The sequence below is a fragment of the Poecile atricapillus genome, chromosome 18 (assembly GCF_030490865.1).
Source record: "Poecile atricapillus isolate bPoeAtr1 chromosome 18, bPoeAtr1.hap1, whole genome shotgun sequence".
Taxonomy (NCBI): domain Eukaryota; kingdom Metazoa; phylum Chordata; class Aves; order Passeriformes; family Paridae; genus Poecile; species Poecile atricapillus.
In genome coordinates this window covers 8,603,510-8,624,365 of record NC_081266.1, presented here as the reverse complement: position 1 = coordinate 8,624,365, position 20,856 = coordinate 8,603,510, and the positions used below count along the sequence as shown (strand labels likewise).

The window sequence follows — 20,856 nt, the reverse complement described above, 5'->3', positions numbered from 1 at the left end:
GATCCAGAAATAAATCAATTAAATAACTCCATTTTGTCTTTTTTCCCCCATTTTTTATTTAGGCCATCGTATCAAAGCTGGTATTTCAGTAAGCATTGAGGCACTTCAGCATAAAATCTGTGGCAAACTGCCTTTGGTCTGTCACATTTCGAGTCTCACTCAGGCTTGCTGACAGCTACACGGAAGCTGGCAACTTCGAAGCAGTTTGCCTGGGGAAGAATTCCTGTAAAACGAGTGGGAAATGGAGTCAGGGTGTAAGTCCAGCCTGATTTCCAAGGGCTGTCCCAGTGATTTGAAGGCTGATACTGGTGTGCCTCAAAGCAGGACATGGACAGCTGCTCTTGCCCAGGCTGGTTTTGAGGACAGAGAAGTTCCCAGCAGGAAAGTGGGAGCTTGGGTGGCCTCCCAGCACTTTGGGGTGGCATCCCACAGCTCTCAACATCCACCATCACCCTGTGCCGTGAAGCCAGCTGGTTCCCCAAGGCCCAAAGAAGGGATTTCCCCCCAGGTCTCTGCAGTGGGTTGGTAGCACAGTGCTCCTGGTTATCTGGGGGAAGATGTTGTGCTGGCAGCCTCTGCCTCACCAGCTTGTCACCTCGGACCGGGACAGAGAGACCTCGGCCAAGCTGGCCAAGCTCCCCTGGAGGACATTGGCACGGCTGGCTGCAAAAGGCCTGCTCTGCCCCACACAGCTCCTGCCAGCACACGTGCTGTGGGTGTGGGATATCCTAAGGGTGGGAGACGGGCAGGGCCTGGAGACGCTTTGTGCTGGAAGGAAAAGGCACAGGATGGTGGCAGGGTGGTGGAGCAATGGGTGGGAGACAGGGGCAGGGCCTGGGGACACTTTGTGCTGGAAGGAAAAGGCACAGGATGGTGGCAGGGTGGTGGAGCAATGGGTGGGAGACAGGGGCAGGGCCTGGGGACACTTTGTGCTGGAAGGAAAAGGCACAGGATGGTGGCAGGGTGGTGGAGCGGGGGCAGGAAGGGGCCTGTGCTGGGCGCCTGCAGTTTGTGACATCACCAGAGCAACACTGGAGCGACACTGGAAGGATGGGGGAGTGAACATTCCATGCCATTCTGTCAGGTCACAGTGGCATGAGGAGCCCACTGTGAGCCCAAGTGAGATCTCGGCTATGCCACTGCAGTGAGGGGCCTGGAGCAGGCGGTGCACAGCCACCATGGATGAGAACAGATATCCTTTTCTTCTTCTACCTTCTCCTCTTCCTCTGCTCTCCCTGCCCTGTGACAGCTGCCATTGGGATGCCCCTGACATGGCCCTTTCCCCTCAGGCCTGGGCACACAGGGGATGCCCTGGAGGGCCTGGGGCAGCCAGTCCTGTCAGCCAGGGCCGGTTGATAATGTTTGGGTGGGCACAATGCTGGGAGCACTCGTTCCCTGGTGTTTCTTGGCACTCCCCACCATTCCCTGAGCCTGCTGAATCCCCTCGGCTTCCCCACGTTTCCCTCCTCTCACTGCAGCCCTTTTTGCACCCTGACCACCCCTTGATCACACCCTCCCTTCGGCCCTTCTGTCACTGCTCTCTGGGACTTTGAGGACAGAGCAGAAATCTCTTCCTGCACACCTTGGGGCCTGCTGCATTCTCAGAGGGCAGAATGCAAGGATGTTCTAGAGTATGAAGAAAGGGAAGCACAATCTTCTTAGGTTTAATGAAATTAAACTTTTCCCCCTCATCCCCTCCATTAAAAGGCAATTTAATTGGCCAGAATCTTCCTTAACCTGACGTCTCATACGTGGTTTTGGAATACAATTCAGAATGATTTCATGAATGGGAATGTTGATTTAGAGGGCTGCAGGAGGCTGCTTGAAAAAATGCAAATAAAATTTGATGAAGACCATTTAAAACATATTTTCAAGGTAAGGTGTATGTACATTAAGCAATGAATGGTTTAGAAGTTCAGTTACACACATCATATGTTTGCTGATTTTTTTCAAGTTAATTTTTTGGGAAATGTATTTCAAGCTAGTGTGGTGTGCAAAATCAGCAAAGAATTTTCCTCCTCCAGGTCTTTCATGTCTGTGTAAAATAGATAACCCAGGGTTTGAATTTGAATCATGAGCCTTTAGATTGGAAGGTATCTCTAAGATCACTGAGTCCAACCATTAATACATTGAAAAGTCCACCTCTGCAACTTGTCCCTAAGCACCACATCTGCAAGCATTTAAGTACTTTCAAGGAATGGTGACGCAGACACTTCCCTGGACAGCCTGTTCCAATGCTTGACAACACTTTCAGTGAAGAAATTTTTCCTAATAGCCTGGCACAACTTGAGTCCACTCCTGCTTGTCCTACTGCTTGTTACTCGGAGAGACTGACACCCACATAACTCTGTCTTTTCTCCACAACAAATTAGTGTAAGATGGAAAATATGTTGGTTTGGATTCCCAGGGTTTTTTTTGTAACATGTCTGCGCTTGAGAAAAGTTAAAGCATTCTGGTTTCATCCTATTCAGCTTCTCTGGTCAAGCTAATGAGCCCAGACATGTCTGTCTGATTCTGGACAGAGCCATGAGAGCAATCTTCTCAAAATCCTCTTTCCAGGAGGACAATTGGGATTTCTCTGAGCTGTCCAGGCTTTAGATCCAGCACACATTCATTCCTTTCTCCACTATACCTCTCCTGTAATATTTAAGAGGTGTGCCTGAATGGATGGGAATCGCTCTCTAACTCCCTGGGAATGGATTTGGCCTTGAGAGGTGGCAGTTTTAAAGATATTTCTGTGAAGATGACATGATACAGCTAGAAGCTGGACTTAAGTTCATTTAGTGTAGGCAAGCAAACTACTGCCAAGCAGATCTTGTCTCAGTGAGCAAATACTAACAAATGAGTACTGGATACATATTTTCTTCATGTAATGACTCAAAATATCTAAGATTTTCCCTTTACATCATTTCCCCCCCAAAAAACCCCATCTGTCTGGTAATGCTTTTTCCCTAAGGGAATGAAAACAAGTGTGTATATATATATAAATATATATATATATTTATATAAATACATGTATATTTACTTACTTTCACCTTTATAGATATGATTCTTTGGAGAATGTTGCAACCAGCTGGCAAATTTTGTCCTGATTTGGCAGAGACAATTAACTATGGCAAGTCAGAAAGGTCATAAGAAGGAAGGCACTAAGCTTTCCTCACCCTGTCTTCCTCTCTCATTGTTTGCCTTCTCAAACCAAGGTAGAACCAGCAGCATGAGCTCAACCCTGGCTGAAGAGGCTTCCTGTGGTTTTTTGAACTTTCACTGCATGGAGAAAGTTTCAAAGCTAGAGGATCTCTTGAGAACTTAAAGATATTTCTCGTTGTTTCCTCTATCTTCCCCCTACTTTGGTTTCTGGCAGGAATGTGAGAGATGGTCAGCTGTGGGAAGAGAAAAGGAGATTTGAGGGAAGTGACCTGCAAAGAAGAAGTCTGATCTAGTTGTATTTAACAACATATTATACCCAATAGCCTGATCTAGTTATTTATAGCAGTACTGTTAGGTGCCCTATGCTATTTGAGAAAGATTTACAGGGGTTCAGTAGTTTGGGGGGTTCAAATATTTCATCAGCGAAACAATATGTAAAAATCCAAAGCATTCTGGATGTTACTGACATCTTTGTAATTAACTGCACATCAGCAGTTAATCTAATGGTTCTACATAGCAAAATACATTTTATAGAAAGCTAATTTTAAGGAATAATCAGCTTTTTTCTTCTCTGTTCTCTTTGAGCTTATTTTACTGTAATACTCTTTTGAGCAGTATCAGAATTATGAACATTAAGGTTTTAAGGAATAATAAATTTTCATCTAATTTCTCTCAAGACTTTGTCTCTTCTTTTTCTGAACAGCAAAAATTTGATGTGCATTAATAAAAATAGGAATGATAAAAATCTACCCCAAAAATTTACAATATCTTTTTATAGTGACATGATTTTTATGACTTTAATTTGAAGAGTTCTTTTGTGTAGTATTATTGCCTGTATTTCACCAGGAGGCAGCTAAAATAGAAACTTTACTTTTTTGTCCAGCTTCTCTTTGTGCCAGTAACTAAGTGAACATCCTCCAAGTCCTGATAGACTGTTTATTTTCAAAAGAAGTTGGTATTTTCTTTTCCTGCTTAATGGTTATAAGCAAATTTGCAGCACTGTTAAGAACATTAAAAATTGGATGGAAGAAATCAACCTTAGATGGGGAATTTCTCAGCAGTAATGAAATGTGTATAATTAGCATTTGTACAGAAATATTTTCTTGCTGGTGATTTCTGTTAATAATGATCATTATTATTCTCTTTTGCAAACTCAAAGCAAACACTGAAGTACTCATTTGTAAGATTTTTTCACTAGAACTCCTCATGAAATTTAATTTTGTACTCGTTTCAGTTATTTAATATATTTTTACTCCTATTGTACTTATTCAGAAGTGCAGAAAGAACTTTACTGCATAGGAAGGAACTGGCACCAGATCTTTAAACTTTTGGCTTTCATGGTATGGCTTCAAAACCAATCTAATTTAGCAGTAATCCAATCTCTTGATCAAAGAGCAGCCAGAGCTCAAGTAAGCAATTTCCTGCTTCTAGACATTTCTGTGGAAGCCAAAGCAGCCATAGTAAGGGCCATGTTTGGATGTTTGGATGCTGGAACGTGGTGTCTTTGGCATCTCAGTTTAAGGAGCCAACAACTGAGAATTTTCATCAGTTTACAGTCATAAGCACTGAGGCAGTGGATTGCCATTTGTGGTTTTTGTGAGCAATTTTGTCAGAAGATTTCTCTTGATTTGGCAGGTTTTAAGCAAAAATCAGGCTAAAATGTTAGAAACATTTATATTTCTATATTGATATTAATTAATTAATCAGTACATAATTAACTAATATATAACATATATACAATATACAGCATATAGCATATACTATATTTTATATTATATATTAATAAATAATATTAATATACATAGTATATAGTATATAGTTTATATAATAGAATATATGTTATATATTATTATATATATGCTATTATATCTTAATATACGTATTACATATTATATCTTATTATGGTTATATTATATTATATTATATTATATTATATTATATTATATTATATTATATTATATTAAATTATATTAATGTTTTAATAAATTTATATTTATATTAATATTTATATTAATATTTATATTAATATTTATATTAATATTTATATTTATATTTATATTTATATTTATATTTATATTTATATTTATATTTATATTTATATTTATATTTATATTTATATTTATATAGAAATGCAATTTATATTTATATATTATATATATTATATTTATATTTTTATATATTATGTTTATATATATGCAAGACATATATTTATTTCTATGCTTATTTATATATATATGCAGTTACTTATTTTAAGTAGAAAATTTTAAAGGAAAAATAGAATTGTTAAACCTGTGAAAAATGTAAAAAGCAGAAATGGTAAAAAAGCATTATTCTGCTCAAATTCTTTTGTGGCCTTTTAACTTTTCTAGTGACTTTTATACTGAAACACAGAAATTAATTACTATGCTAACATTCTGTAAGCTGTATGAAAACAAGCTTACAATTCAAGAATTCTGAAAGTGTGAATAATTAATCTAAGTTAAACATTCTGGCTTGTTAAGATTAGAACATGGTGTCATAGGTTCTTACAAAATATCTTGTCTTCAAACTTGAATATTGTTTTGTTGTGAAACAATAAACTTCGTTTATTGAAGTGTTGAAAGGTTTGTATTTCTTGGTAATTTGGTCATCCTTATTTCATTTTTAAGATTACTGGTTGCTGATTTTGTGTGCAAATTTGACTGACAGTATTTACAATATGGTGTAAATAGCTGTTGGAGAGGTATTATACTAAATATATTTTCCACTTGATAAGTTTTATGCTGCACATTTATTTTAATGCGTAGCATTTTAAAGATTTTCAACAATGTGTTTGAATATTAAAAATGCATTAAATCTAAATTTATTGCACTTATTTAGATGCTAATTGTGTCATATGGTCCATTTTACTTTACATAAAATATTTGTAGCACACAAAGTGTCATCTAAAAGTTGAGGAGTGTAATCTGATTGTAGTCACTGTTGCCTGAGGATTCTTCTATGATGCTCACTCTTATGGTCAGTTATAAAAGAGTGTTTGGTGCATAATTTGTATAATTGCATGTTGTTTCATTAATTTCTTTTTTTTTTTTTAATAAATTTTGCTTGCTTTTTTCCCTCAGAAAACTATTGACAAACAGTCAGGAAATATTATTAGCATGGACGACTTCAGAGCAATTTATCGAGCTCTTGTACACAGGCCTGAATTTGAAGAACTATTCAAGGCTTACTCGACAGATGGCAAAATTCTACCTGACAGCCAGCTCCTTAAATTTCTTATAAAAGAACAATTTCAAACTGAAGCTAATGAAACAACTGCCTTAGAAATTATTATGAAGTATGAACCCATTGATGAAGGTATGTACAGTTTAACTATTTGATATCTAGCTCTTATTTCTCGTGCTTCTCTCAATGACTGTGTTGTCCTAAACCTCATATATTTCTTTCTTTAAAAGCATGTCTTTTCATCTATTTATTATGTTTTCTTCCTGTGTTTTAATTTCTTTTTATGGTGCCCTCCTTTCTCTGCTCTGTTCTTTTTTCTGTCATTTCTTTATCTTTTTATTTCTAGTCCTTCTACAAATTCTGTTCTTCAGCTCATTACAAACCATTTTCAATTTGTTTTTCTTAAAGTCCATATCTGCCATTTTTCTTCTCTGCTCGTTACACTGTCTTCTCTCCCTTGAGTCACTTAGTGAAAATTCAAGGCCTCAGACAAGACTTTTATGTCCTTCTGACTTCCTTGCAGGGGCACTGTGGAAAATTTTTGTAGGTGCCTGGTCACCTTTTGTGAATCACTAGAATGCTGAGATGAGGAGGGCTTCATAAATCTGTAACATGTTCTTCACCTATTTAAAGGTGCCTCAAGTTGGGGTGTAACACTTCTGCTGAGCGTCACTGATTTCAACTTGTGGCAAAATTTACAGCTAGGAAAAGGATAGAACTGCATTTTGCTGCAAGCTGTTACTTTATTCAGTGGAATATGTTCAATTCTTTCGTTTCCTTGGTTCCCAGTCGTTGAAAACGGGTGGAATTGATAAGTGGTTAAGAAAAACAAACCCAAGGGGAAAATATTTCTTCTGGGATAATAGCACTGGATTTTCTATGCTGACCTGTGGTGGAAGAAGAAAATGGAAAATGCCACTTTTTCAATGAGAAACAGAAGAACATTGGGTGTTTCATTTAGAGGCACTTACTGTCCAGTAATAAAAACATGTGATTCCTTATGCCTTTACTCTTTAAGGCTGCCTTTCAAATTTAACTGTATTTTATTAAACATATTCTGCTCTTTCAGAGGAGCTAATGTTTACTAATTGTTCAAATTACCAGCTTAAAAGGTTCCTTTTATTTTGTGTCACCTGTTTTGATGGGAAAGTTAAAATCTATAGCACAGTTAAACAATGAATAATCTTCAGTCCATTAGAAAACACCTTTAAAAATATGAACTGAAGTTTCTATAGGTTTAATTTAATGTCTGGTTGAAATTTCAGATGCTGAGACAAATTCTTGTTTGTTTCTTCACCTGTGATAAATTTGTTTGTCTTGTTATTGGAAATAATCTCGCTGAACAAAATAACCTCTGTATTGTTCATGCTCCTTTGAGTGAATTCATACTCCCACTCAAACATATTTATTGAAAAGTTCCAGTTATGATTGACATGAGAGATGATTCATATGGTATTGTGATAGACCATTTTGTGTAAGTGTCGTTCTGAATTTGCTACAGAACATTATTCATCAGGATGATCTGTTGGACTCATCTGTCACCCTTGCCCTCCCTGTGTCTTACAAAAAGGGAAAAGGCCAGGCTTTGACATTTGATTGACAGGTTTGCTAATAGGAATGACCATTCTCTCATAAATGTGATAGCACTGCTATGTCAAGATTAGGATGAAAACAATGACTACATTTTACATCTAATTTAAATAAATCCATTTATAGCATCCAGTGCATCCCTAACATTTCTGCAGAGAGATTTTCAAAGCTATTGAGCCAGATAACTTTGAATTTATTCTCTGTAGGTACTGTAGCTAGCTCAGGACAGTATGGAATAAACTAATCTTTCATTCTTGTTATACAATTTAGATGCCTAATGTCAAAATACTACACTAACAGGTTTTTTCACGTGTGTGCTAAAACCTTGCATTTTTGGTAGAAAGAGCCATTTCTATGGAATTGATCACAAAATATGTGATTCACACCTGACAGTTGTGTCTTACTAGCACCCCAATGAGAGTTTTATTCTTCCCAAACATTCCATTATCTTCCCATTTTACTATTAGCTTTGAATAGAAGACTCAACTCATTAAATGAGATTAAAGAAAACATGCTAACTAAATAATTTTTTTTTAAGCTTGGTATATATGTCTTTTTTAAAAAAAATTCTGCTCATTTACATGGATAGGATTAGAGGCACAGTGAGGATAAGAAAGTGCATCCCAGTATTATTTACAATGTAGAGCCATTCAAGGACTCTATTCCTGCCTATTTTCCTGCTAGGCAATACAAAAACAGGGCAAAAATGCAATCCTGTCTTAAAAAAAACAGCTTGCTTTGTAAATAACAATATAAGCCTGGTGCATCTGTCAGACAAGGACTTTGAGTAATCCAGAATGTATTTGTGAAGCAAAAAAAAAACATTCGCAGTTTATTCCTAGTGCACACAGTCGTGAAGGTTTTTTTTGGATTTTTGATGTATGTGAGACAGAGCTGAATGTAGAGCACAAATTTGCAGAAGAGAGCATTTGATCCCATTGGCCAAGGTAAATCAAACTTAATAAAGGAGACATCTCTGCCAAACTCCCACAGATTTCATAAAAAATCATGTGAAGTAAGAAAGATGGCTTAAAAATCTCAACAAAGACAATGACTGTGGCTGGATTTGAGAGACACAATATATCAGATTATGAAAAGATGTGTAAAGGTCTAGTCTCGGGGAAAAAATTCAAGACAAGGTGATTATGAGATATAAACCCTTAGAAAACTGAACTGCTGTTCAGATAGATACTTTATTCCAGCATGCACCAGTTGTAAGTGTGGGTAAGGGAGAAAAAGCTTCCCTAGAATATAAACTGAGACTAGAAAAGAATTAAGTGTATTATAACTTTAGTCAAGGAAATACTTCTCTCTTTACTGTTCCCTTAGAGCATGAATGTTTCATACTGATGTAGTCAAATTTCATAGTATGAAATTCCATCTGATGATGTTTCTGCCTTTTAATGACTGAAAGATTCCTCCTTCCATTATAGCAGAGTAAAACCCTTGTCTGTGATTGCAAGTATTTCTCATGAGTTCACCCCTAAAATTCCCAGCAAATGTATCTGTACCCACTCCACTCTCTCTGTCCCAAGTACCATAGACATTTAATTACTCATTTAGCTCTCTGGAAGCAAAGAGCACTCACATACATTTAAAAACATGGGAAACATCTCTCTCTCCACATTTCCTAGTCTCACATTCCGTTCAGGCTCTTCTCCTCCCCACTCCTGAGTCTCTATTTCAGTCCAGACACCTCTCCCAGACCCTGGCAGGGCTGCAGGTTGTACTCAGTCCCTTCAGGAGGAAATGGGTCTTGCAGGAGGCTCTGGCCAGTGCAGAGTGATTTCTTGCTTGTTTTGTCTGCCTCATTGTGGGTACTCTAAAGGCCTTCAGGGCAACAAACATCTTGTGATAGTTTTCCATTTTTTCTTTCTGAAGAGAAACATTTTCAAAGAAATTCCAAGGTAAATAAGAAAAATGGAATGTAATAAACTCTGAAAATAATGTATAATGTAATCCAAGTTTTTCAAATACCCAGGTTCAAATATCCATAATTCCTCTCTGATATGACAGTATTTGTATATATGGCAGAGCTGGAGTTTACCCTAACAGGAGGAATGAGAAAAATAATTTTATCTTAAATCAGATTTAAAAAAACCCCAAACAATATAAAGGAATATTGTTAATAAAATGAATTGTACACTATCCAAAAGAGGAGGGCAAGACAAAAGAAATCATTGAACTTTGTGAACAAAAAGAGGCAAGGAGAAGGCAGAAATCTTTTCTTGCCTTCCCTTTCTACAACAAATGGATATGTGTGTGCACACTAACTACTGCTAAAAGGTCCTAATGGAGAAAAAGACTGAGGTTCCTCCAGGGGAGAAATGTAAGGTCTTGATGAAAGTCTTTTCACTGTGGAATAGTTATGGAGATGAATTCCCATTTCCTTTAATGTAGAAGCAGAAAATGTCTGTAAGTGGTCAGAAAATAGCATGGCTGGGCTATTCCTCAGAAATGTAAGCTCTGTAAAAATACAAAGATTTTTAGTCTGTTGATTGGAGACATGAGCTGAATGTTTTACTGAAGTCTATGAGCTTACATCTTGACTAACAAAACAATGTTAGATGTTCATTTTTTGGGGATTATGGTCATTAGCATATTTGCTTGAACATTAATTTCTCTTGAGAATATTGCAGTTAACTTTTGTCGATGACAAGAACAGCCAGGAAAACATCATAAATAATTCAGAAAAAAAGCAAGACTGAAAAGCCAGTATTTTTTCACTAATTTAATAAATAAATGCAGAAAAGGTAGAACATAAAAGATGTACACACACACACACACAAATAGTTACTAGCTCTACTTGTAATTGCTCAGAGAAATCTATAGACCATGAAAAATAAAATAATCCAAAATGAAATCCAGACAGCTCATGTAATTCATTAGAGGCAAAACATACAGGATGAGTGTATTCTGTTTTGAGTAATGTGAAAAAATTCAAAATGTTTTTTAAAGATCCAGACAGTAGAAATTTAATCCAGTTGTTACAAGTATAGAACAATATACCACGTGCATATGGATAAATCTATAGGATTCACTTTTCAAGAGTCATCAAGGCTGCAAGAAGTCATCCTGCAAATCTCTCAGCTAAAAGAAGACCAAAGAAATTCCCGATGCAATAAGTACAGTCGGTTCTGTAATATTATTAATATTATTAATCTGAGTAAGATAGTCAAAAATATGGATGGAACAGGGTAGGACCTTCTTAAATGATGTAATCAGGTCAGTGAAGACAGGTTGACAAATCCAAGTTCTTAGAAAATTGTAACAAGCTTGACTAATACAAGTCAAAGGTTACTTTTGAAAACAGGGGGGAAATGAATGATGAATTGAAAGACTGGAAAAGATCAAATGTAATATTTGTTTTAGAAAGGGAACATCTAAAGAACTAGTCACTGTCAGTGACTAGAAAAAAAAAGGAGAAAATAATAAATACGTAAACCCTTCTAAGATGGTAAAAGTGAGTAGCAGTTTGTCAGGACATTCCATGAAGAAATAGTATCCTGTTTTCTCCTATGAAAGATTAACAATACAGATGGATAGCAGAAAAACGAAAATTATCAGAAATCTGAAACAGAAAATGCCCTGGATTGGATTTTTTTTTTGAGGAAAGGAGTGGAAAGTGGGAAGTGCAAAAGCAGTGTTCATAGGAGAAAAAGTGTGAAAAAAGAGGAGAGGAATAATACCAAACAGAACAAATATTTTGGACAGCAAGGAAGTTTCAGGGTAAATTTCTGTTTCCTAATTATGAAAAATTTCCTAACAAGGTTATTTAGCAGTTGAAATGCTTTTGTTGGGTTGTCTGTGGATTCTTCATCAATGGAAGACTGGAAGAATAACTTCAGAAAGACTTCTGTTAGGAATAAGTTGTTGGGTGAATGCATGTTTGATGTCTGGATGCCCTTCTGTTTTTCTTTATCATTGTAAAACATTGCAAGTTTTCTAGTTCAAAGACCTGTGTAATTGAGAAACAATTATTTTCTGTAAATTCTCATCCAGGTGTAAAACTTCCAGTCTGTCACACACCAAAGATCGATAATTGCAATTCTAACTTGTACATTCTGATTCTTATAGCTGCAGTAAGAATTACCAGGGCAGAAAAGGGGGTTTTCCTACAGGTATTTCCAGTCCCCAAGTTTGTATACATCGACTTCTAAACTATTATTAACATAAAATAATCTTGGATTATTTACTTATTGTTAACTACTAGCCTAACGGTGACAATAAAATTATTTTAGAGTAAGAACTGAGCAAAATCCCTCACTAATTCAAACTATATTTTGAAGCAAATCTAACTTTTGAGATTATATCATTTGTAAAATGACTGCATTACAAACATGACATTGAGAGCAGTAGCTGGCAGTGTAATGGCTCTGTTTGCCATTAAATCAGTCAAAACCAAAACAAATGGGATGACTATCACTGGTATGGACTCAATTAGTTCATTTTGTTATAAATATAGTAGTGTAATAGGCTTGATTTGCAATTCATCTGTGTAGACAGTTATTTCTTTGGTTACAATGCTATTTTTATTTCAAATATTTCTAAACATGATTTGATCAATATTTATTTGGAATTTTCCACCCCTGGCAAAGACATTTGGTGCTAGAAGTCATAGTTTCTGCAAGATTATATTGAGAATTTCTGACTTTTTAGAGAACAATCCTGGTTCTTTTAAAAGAGAAGATTCCCTTAACACGTTGTCTGGCATGTTACTTTCCAAAGTAAATGACAAATATTTTATTTATATTTAATTAGGACTACTGAAAATTCTTCTTAGTGCTGTCCATAGAAGAATAAAAGTGTCAAAACACATTTTTTTCCTCTCAGAAGTTTGAACCACAGCAATTCAGCTCCAGAGTCACACGTATCTGATGTTTGTGTTGTTTATACATTTGGTATGAATTTTAAAATTGCAGGAAAGCTTTGTGCTGTATAACCTTTAGCAGTGTTCAGAATTGGCTATTAAAAATTTCAGAAAGTGCATCAGAGTGGCTTCACAACAGAGATTTCTTTTTTTTTCCTTTTGTTTTTGTTCAGTGAGGAAGAAAAGGCAGTTGTCATTTGAAGGATTTATAAGATACATGAACTCAGACGAATGTTCAATATTTAAAAGCCAGCACAAGACCGTCTATCAAGATATGAACCAGCCATTATGTGACTATTTTATTTCATCTTCTCACAACACCTACTTGATAGCTGACCAGCTAATGGGACCCAGTCACTTATGGGGCTATACCAGGTATATAGACATAATTTTTAATATTTTAAACTTTCTTTGGCTTTTTTTTTTTTTTTTTAATTAATGCTAAGTCACATACAATCCTACTTGGAAATAAGGGACAAAGCCATCAAAGATACAAGTTGAAATGAGAGTGGTATTTTATTTTGTGTGTACACTTTTCAATATATTTGCCAAACCATCTGTTCATAGTCTGGAAGCAATCTATTTTTTTCACTTACATCTCAGAAAATCAACCTTGCAGCAAATGGAATCTATAGTATATTGTACAGTACACGATTAAATCAGTTTTTAATCTCAACGTGCCATGCAAAAAATAAATAACTCCCTGAAAGAAATGTAAAATTCCTGGGCAAGCTGTGATCTGTTCAATGTAGAAGATGTGTGCTGGAGTATGTCTGTGTCAAGGATATCTGTGTTCAGTGCATGTTGCAGTGTGGGCAGGTTAGAAACAACAAAAACAACAAAACATGGGCATTCAAGTAGGCAGCAGGGAGAGGAACCTGTGCAGTGTGTGACTCCAAGAGGATGATGACCAGGATGCCTTATTGCCAAGACAGGGAAGAAAGAAATTAATTGTGTAGTAAATGCAACTCTGAGAGGGCAGGATGTATTAAGAATTAGGAGGAGATGTGTCCAGAATTATTTGTACTACTTTAATGAAGAGAAAGCAGCAGGAATCATCATCTATCTGAACACTTTGTAATTTTTTTTTTGGTTGCTCTCTTGATGTTCTTTAGTGACTTGCAACCATCAGAAACAGTACTGAATTTCTAACAGTATTTAAAATTCCATTATGTTAATGCTGCCTTGCTGAAAGTAATTGCAAAGAAGGTATAACCCCCTCTCTCTTTATCTCCTATATGTGTGAGGAAAATGCTAAAATCAGCTAAAGGCATATTTGACATATTGTTAATGTGTGAAAAGCAGGATGTAAAAGACAGCTTGGTAATTAAGTAAAACAGTTTATAAGAAATGTTTCAGTTAGTTGCAAGTCAAATATTAGAAACCTAAGAATTTAAGGGATGACACTAACATATTCAGATTAAAGCAGTAAAGTCAGGGTGTCTCAGAAACTTTAGCACTCTTAGAAATGTGGTCTGGGGAGAGGAACTGTTTTATGTAAAGACCAAGTGCAACCTGATTCTCCAAGTACTATAGATTTTTAAATATAGTGATTCTCAAAATTCTAAGCAAGTTTGGAATAGTAGCACAAAATAGCATTGAAAATATTTATTCTTTTATTTTAAGTGGCAATTTGCCTTTGTTCTAAAATTCCTTTATTGAAATCTTTGATTTTTAGCCTTTTAAGGAAGATAATGCAGGTAATCCCATATTCTTTAAAGGTCTAATAAAGTTTATTAAATAACACACACCTAAAACAGGCAGAAACAGAAAGTATGTCTGTCTCATATAATTCTGTAGGATTTCTATTTATGGTGAAAATGAGGTGTTTTTTCTGTAATTAATCCCTGTGCTTGTAATTAGAAACACAGCAACTTGTATAAAAAAGTTTGCTATCTTTCTTTTGGCTGCAAAATTGTTTCTCTTGTTCTTCTGAAGTGCTCTGTTAAAAGGATGCCGTTGCCTGGAGATTGACTGCTGGGATGGCACCAACAATGAACCTATTGTGTATCATGGTCACACTTTAACAAGCAAAATTCCATTTCGCTCTGTAATTCATGTGATTGACAAGTATGCATTTATGGTACGTACAGATCTGTGTGTGTATACATGAGTTGGTTAGAATGGGATGGTGGCTTTAACTAAGTGGGGACATGGCTCTTGTAAATTCTCCAGGGTAAAAAAATGCAACTGAGCAATGGGTATTTTAAAAATTAATTGCAGAGCAATTGTGCTATTTGTTCTTAATGTAGTTTAAAATCTAGTTAAAGGAATCATAATCATTTTTCCTGATAATGAATATAAACCAAACTTAGTGCAAAGGATTCAGGTGATCTCACTCAGCTTGTTAGGTGGAATTCTCACCTGACATAATTTAAACAAGGACTGAATCTATATTGAAGACCTAGTTCAGATTTTTTCTGATGTTTTCCTCCTTCTTTATATCCCTTAAAGGTTTTTTTGTCACTTACTCTTCTGCTGCTATGAGTCTGTCTTGTATCCTCTGTGTGAATTTATAAAATAGACAAAAATATTAGATAATAGATGAGTTTGAGACTTTGTTTTCCATTTCCTCTCTTTTGATTTTGAATGTTGACACTGATAAATGTTAGCAGCTACTGATGTTTTTTGGTCAGGTGACCCATCAGAGCAAAGTTCCTTTTACCTATCTCTAGAAAAACACTGAAATCTGGAGAGTTTTTGCACCGTCTCAGGCTTTTGTATAAGCTTCTGGTGAAACTCCTGCTCAAAGGAAGTGCTGAATGACTATTAAGATAAATCTCAGAATCAGGCCAGCATTATGTGTGTGAATATATACATCCACGATCATAAATTTATGTGGATTTTCATGCATATGTATTTATAGCCTTCTCAGTGTTAATCAAAGCTGCGGTTTTTTTCTGTTTTCTATATAAAACTTAATTAATCTCTGATTTTAAAAGTGAAATTAAAAACATGATTTTATTCCACTGTTTTTCAAAACCCACTGGATAAAACTTGCCTCTTCTTGCTAACACACAGCATATTGTGCTTAACTCTAATTCAAACTTCAGTTCTCAAGCCCAAGTGCCAATGAGATGATAAAATCACAACAGGTCATGGTTGGTACCAGCTGTCCATGCAGGCTGAGCTTTTCTTCTCTTAAAAGTCAATAGCAAGTGCTCAGGAGACAAATGTAAAGACAGGAAAAACATAAAATGGTGTTTTCCTTATTGACAATTTAGGCTCTGCCTGAGCAAAGATTTCATTCAGACTATATTTTTGGTATCCACCAGTATTATTGGCAACTTATGAGATTTACTTATAAGTCTAGATGGATGCATTTCTTTTGAGTTCTTCTCTAATTTTTACTAATTTTCTCTTTTTCACCTTTTAGCTTTAATTTTTACTCAATTACCCTTGCTTGAGTAGTGTGATGAGAAAAGTGTATACTGTTCCTAGAAAAGTTTGTGGTATTATCAAAAATAAAAAATATCCATAGCTTGTTCATGTAAAGGAAATAATTTCTGAACAAGCTTTGGGGAGACTATCAGAGTCTTGATAGACTATTTGAAAAGCAGTCCTTTTTTCATATATGTCTAGCTCTGTTTTAACTTTCTGAAGGTGCATTTCTTTTTTCTTCTTCAATCGTGCTTTCTTTTTTCCACAAATGTTACCTGTTTTATTGTGTTACTAACCTGGAACAAGTGATCTATATTCTGAAGTTTTTGAAAATGAATGTAAATACAGATGGCCAAGGGGACTTTTGTAAGATATTTTGGAAAAGCAATTATTCATATTTTTATTTATTAATAATAAAATCCTAAAATTATATTTCCAGTCATCTGCCTATCCAGTTATACTGTCTCTGGAGAACCACTGCAGCCCTAAACAGCAGGAAGTAATGGCAGACTGCTTGAAAAGTATTCTAGGTGACAAACTTCTCACTACACCAATTGGTGGTGCAGTAGATATGACTGAACTGCCTTCTCCTGAGGTAATAAGTTTTCATTTTTCTCTGTGAAAGAAATGGAAATGATGGTGGGGTTCTTCATTATTTTTTTTTTTCAGTCCTCTGGGACTGAATTTATGGATCACATCTGTGTCAGAAATAGACTTCAGGTAGTAACAAAAATATTTAAACTGCACCAAAAAACCACATGGAAATACATCTGTTATTTGCTGATTTATTTTTTTGTTGCTTAAATTGAAGGAAATTCCTGAAATTTAAACATGTTATTGAAATGGAAACCTGAGCCTACATTTTTTGTCAATAACAGTGATGATGGAGGTTTTTTTTGGTCCTCTGCTACTGCAAAGCCATTCTCTTTCTCAGTGTGTTTCTCCCTCAGACAGCGTTTCTCAGCGGATGGCCCGAGACCCCTGGGACATGAAGTCAGAAAAGGCAATTAGATGGGTGTTGAAAATTTTATTGCAAACTAAAACAAATACATTTCCTTTGTTCCAGTCTTTGCACATAATTTTCTTTCAAGGACAAAAACTTTTTTCAAGTCTTTTGTAGCACAAATACGTGCACACATACAAAATACTTATTTCAGCTTCTCGCTGTTGCCAGTATAGCCATATTTTATTCCTTGTGTTTTTACAGTAGCTAAAAAAATGCAAATGAAAATGTGGGAAGGAAGCACTGCCATAAGGAAAAACAACACACAAAAGGTGTTTAAAATAATTTTTTAAGGATTTGTCAAGGAAAAATATTTTTGAAGTGATCTGTGCAAGAAGATGTGCTGAAGTATTACCGTACTCTTATATTTCCATAACAATGTTGTAATATTTAATGTTCATGTTTCTCCACCCTTTTTTTTTTTTATTGTAGCAATATATTTTTTTGCATCATGGTTTCCAACATAATTTTGAAGCCTTGAAAACTGTTTTTTCAATTAGGAAAAAATCTAAACTCTATCAAACAGGAGGGCTTGTTGTAAAGCTTCTCAAATCACGGCTGGATTCAGTGTAGGAGATGTGCAAGGATCATATGTCCTCTGAAGCAAGCACAAAATCAGTGAAATGGAATCACTGAATCACACACTTAAAAATATTAATTTCTATGATATATGTCCCTTAGCATATGGTTACTGTGATACAGGGAGTTCATACTTCATATTTCCACAGCTTAGAGTTTTCATGAGTCAGCTCTGTAGAGTTTTGCCTGAAAATGGATTGCTGGGTCTATGTATGGAAATGCTGTCAGCTGAGATTAATTCTCCTGAGCTTTTAACATATTAAAGTATTGTGAGACATATTTCCCATCTGTGCAAGGTGTAAGGATTACCTAAATAACGCCACTGTCGTCACCTGATTACAAAAGTTTTAATTCAGAAAATTATTATCTTGAGAATGAACACAAATGAGGATCTTCTCTGTTTCTCCTAGGTTTTCTGATCATGCATGTAAGAAAAGTCAGTAGGACTTTACTTAGCAATGGAAATATGTAGCTATGACTGAATTTGTAAATTCAGTTATAAGCTTGACTTTGGCTGGCATCTTTTTGAAGAGCCAAAAAAGGAGTTTAGTGACATCACATCTTTAAAGCTTGGGACCTTGTGCATTTTCAAGGCCTGGGTAAATTCATTGTCATTTGAGAAAACCAAATTCTGAATTTAGTCTTCAGACTGCTTTACTCAAGCTGTGCAAAAGAGATGTTACAGAACCACAAATGATGAATTTGAAATGCTCTTTGTTGGAAGGATCCTCAGTTAGTGTGAAAAAGAAAAAAGCTGTCACCTATATAAGTTGTTGGTCCACTTTTTTCAAGATGGAGCATTAGCAAGAAAAGGGAAAAAGCCACCTCAGTGTTCTTCAAGATCAGAATTGAATGGTTATTTTGTGTGTACATGAAGTGGGAAATCACATAGTTTCTCCAAACACTTCAAAGAAACATTAGACAACTACAGGTTCCTTTTAGGTTTTGGAGTTTTGGAGGCTTCCATCGAAATAATTTTCTTTTATATGGTCAATCTTCTACTTCTTTCTTTAAGTAGGTCTTGAACTATACCTTTGTCAACTGAGATGATTGTGTGTGTGTGGAAGGAGGTTAAAATGAGGAACACGCCCACTCTTAGGTGGTTCCTTGGACCACCTTGCAATGATGTCTCCTACCATTGTAATTCTAAGTGAAAATCACATGGAGGCGCAGGAAATAAAAGCGGAGGATCACTGAACACTTCCTCTCTCTGCTTTTCCCAACACTTGCTTCATCTGAAAAACAAACCCCAGAAAATTTCAGGACTAAAGGTTTTTTAATTCTTTGCCTTCAGTCATATATTCACACTTCCATCTGACTATATTGATATTATTAATTCCCTGCAATTCCTGTATTCTGTGGCATCTCAGCACACAATTCCTCCTCTACATATGGAGGAAGGAGAAGACTTTTGCACTACTTCTTTCTTTCCCACAAACTTTATCCCATGAGAAACTGAGGCTGCTTTTAAGCTTCACCTGTCCCATCTCTTTCCCAAGAAGATGTTTTGCCACCCAAAGCGACAGACCTGATACAATTCTCTGCTCCCAGTCTTGGCCATCATGGTGCTTCTAAAGAGACTTCATGAACTCCCTCTAATCTTCACTGGAATAACAGGTCCTTTGAGTCAGGTCCTGCATTAAATTAGATTTGACATCAGTGACGGGCGCCAGACATCTCTGCTGGTTGTACCAGCACTCCTGGTGATGTGCTGATAGAAAGTGAAGGAATGAAGTGCCTTATGCAGCAATTTGTAGATGAACTTAGAAAATATCAGGATGCTAGAAGAGATAAGGTTTTACTTACCCTGCTGTGTTCTTCCTCTCAAGAGATCTGACAGCAATTGAAAGGAGCATGTGGGCATCCAATATAACACAGAAAAGAATGTAAGCACATTGATGCTTTGATGAAAGTTTGTTCCTCAATTATTTTGCATTGTAGAGCATTGAACTGCCTTACACTGCTGACAGGATAGATATATCAGATAGTTAGGAATCTTTTATTATTTGCAGGTTTCCTGTCACAAAGCTGGAATGAGATATTGCTGTGTGATTAACTGAAAGTGAAGTGGCAACTACTGTGATTTTACAAGTTCTCTTTAATGTTTACCACACAGCTGCAAGATCAATTACTGCATTGTGATGTCTCAGAAGCATTTCTGGCCAGGATTGCCAAGGCTTCCCTATGGTTGTTAAACCTGTGGTGTCCAAATAAAAGGATCTGTTTAATGAGATCCTTGAGAAAGATCAATAGAAGGTCTCCAGTACAACTTCATGGGCTATGGATATTTTAAATTCTGCTATTATGGGGAAAACCAGCTAACTCCATAAGCCAGGACTCATCCTTCACACTTTTCTTCACCTTTATCTACTCAGTATAAAAAGGAGAGCTTTCTCTACACAGTGAGTGTTTTCAGTGAGAAATTCAAGATTAAGCACATCTAATTCTGTTGCTTCATTTATGAGATTAATTCCTATTTATTTTGACCAACACATTCACATATGCAAATGTCTTGACCAAGTCTTTGCATCAGAAATACTTTTGTTTCTTAGCAAGTCAAAATGTTTCTAGTCACTCTTATGCCTTTTGATCAGTCTATGGCATCTATTCTTTACAAAAAATATGAAAAAAAAAAAAAAAAGAATGTGGTATGTCTTGGTGATGACCTCAAAAATAATAATAAAAAAATCCATACTGTTTCTCATAAAATTTCAGGAATCTCTAGGCTGTAGTGAGTACATACAGAAGACTCATCTAATTCCTTCACTATTTTTAGGCATTGCACTCTTGAGGGAACATGATTTTCCCAGAAATGTGGTAAACATGTGACAGTCATTATCTGTTAATAGCTTCTTTGCATTGTAAAGCAACTTCAGGAGATAACTAAAAACAAGACATTGCCATATTTTATATCATTACCCAGGTAGGTCTTGGGTCAATGGCTTATTTGGTGTATAAAAATCATGTGGTTTGTTTGGTAAGGCATCTTCTTGGACCATTGAACTTTGGTAAGGAATCTGTGCAATGAAGACTCTGAGCCAACCTGTAACCATCTCATCTTTCTCTGCAATCATCTGGACTT

General features: G+C 35.9%; 1 protein-coding gene across 1 annotated transcript in view; it reads left to right on the top strand.

The window, feature by feature from the left end:
• Nucleotides 1–557: 557 nt before the first annotated feature.
• Nucleotides 558–20,856, top strand: part of LOC131586078 (1-phosphatidylinositol 4,5-bisphosphate phosphodiesterase zeta-1-like) — a 55,609-nt gene continuing 35,310 nt past the window's right edge. The window contains exons 1-6 of the mRNA XM_058852816.1: nucleotides 558–712; nucleotides 1,725–1,875; nucleotides 6,249–6,483; nucleotides 12,985–13,186; nucleotides 14,750–14,894; nucleotides 16,632–16,787. Coding sequence (XP_058708799.1) covers nucleotides 558–712; nucleotides 1,725–1,875; nucleotides 6,249–6,483; nucleotides 12,985–13,186; nucleotides 14,750–14,894; nucleotides 16,632–16,787 — 1,044 coding nt within the window. The remainder of the gene's footprint in view (nucleotides 713–1,724; nucleotides 1,876–6,248; nucleotides 6,484–12,984; nucleotides 13,187–14,749; nucleotides 14,895–16,631; nucleotides 16,788–20,856) is intronic.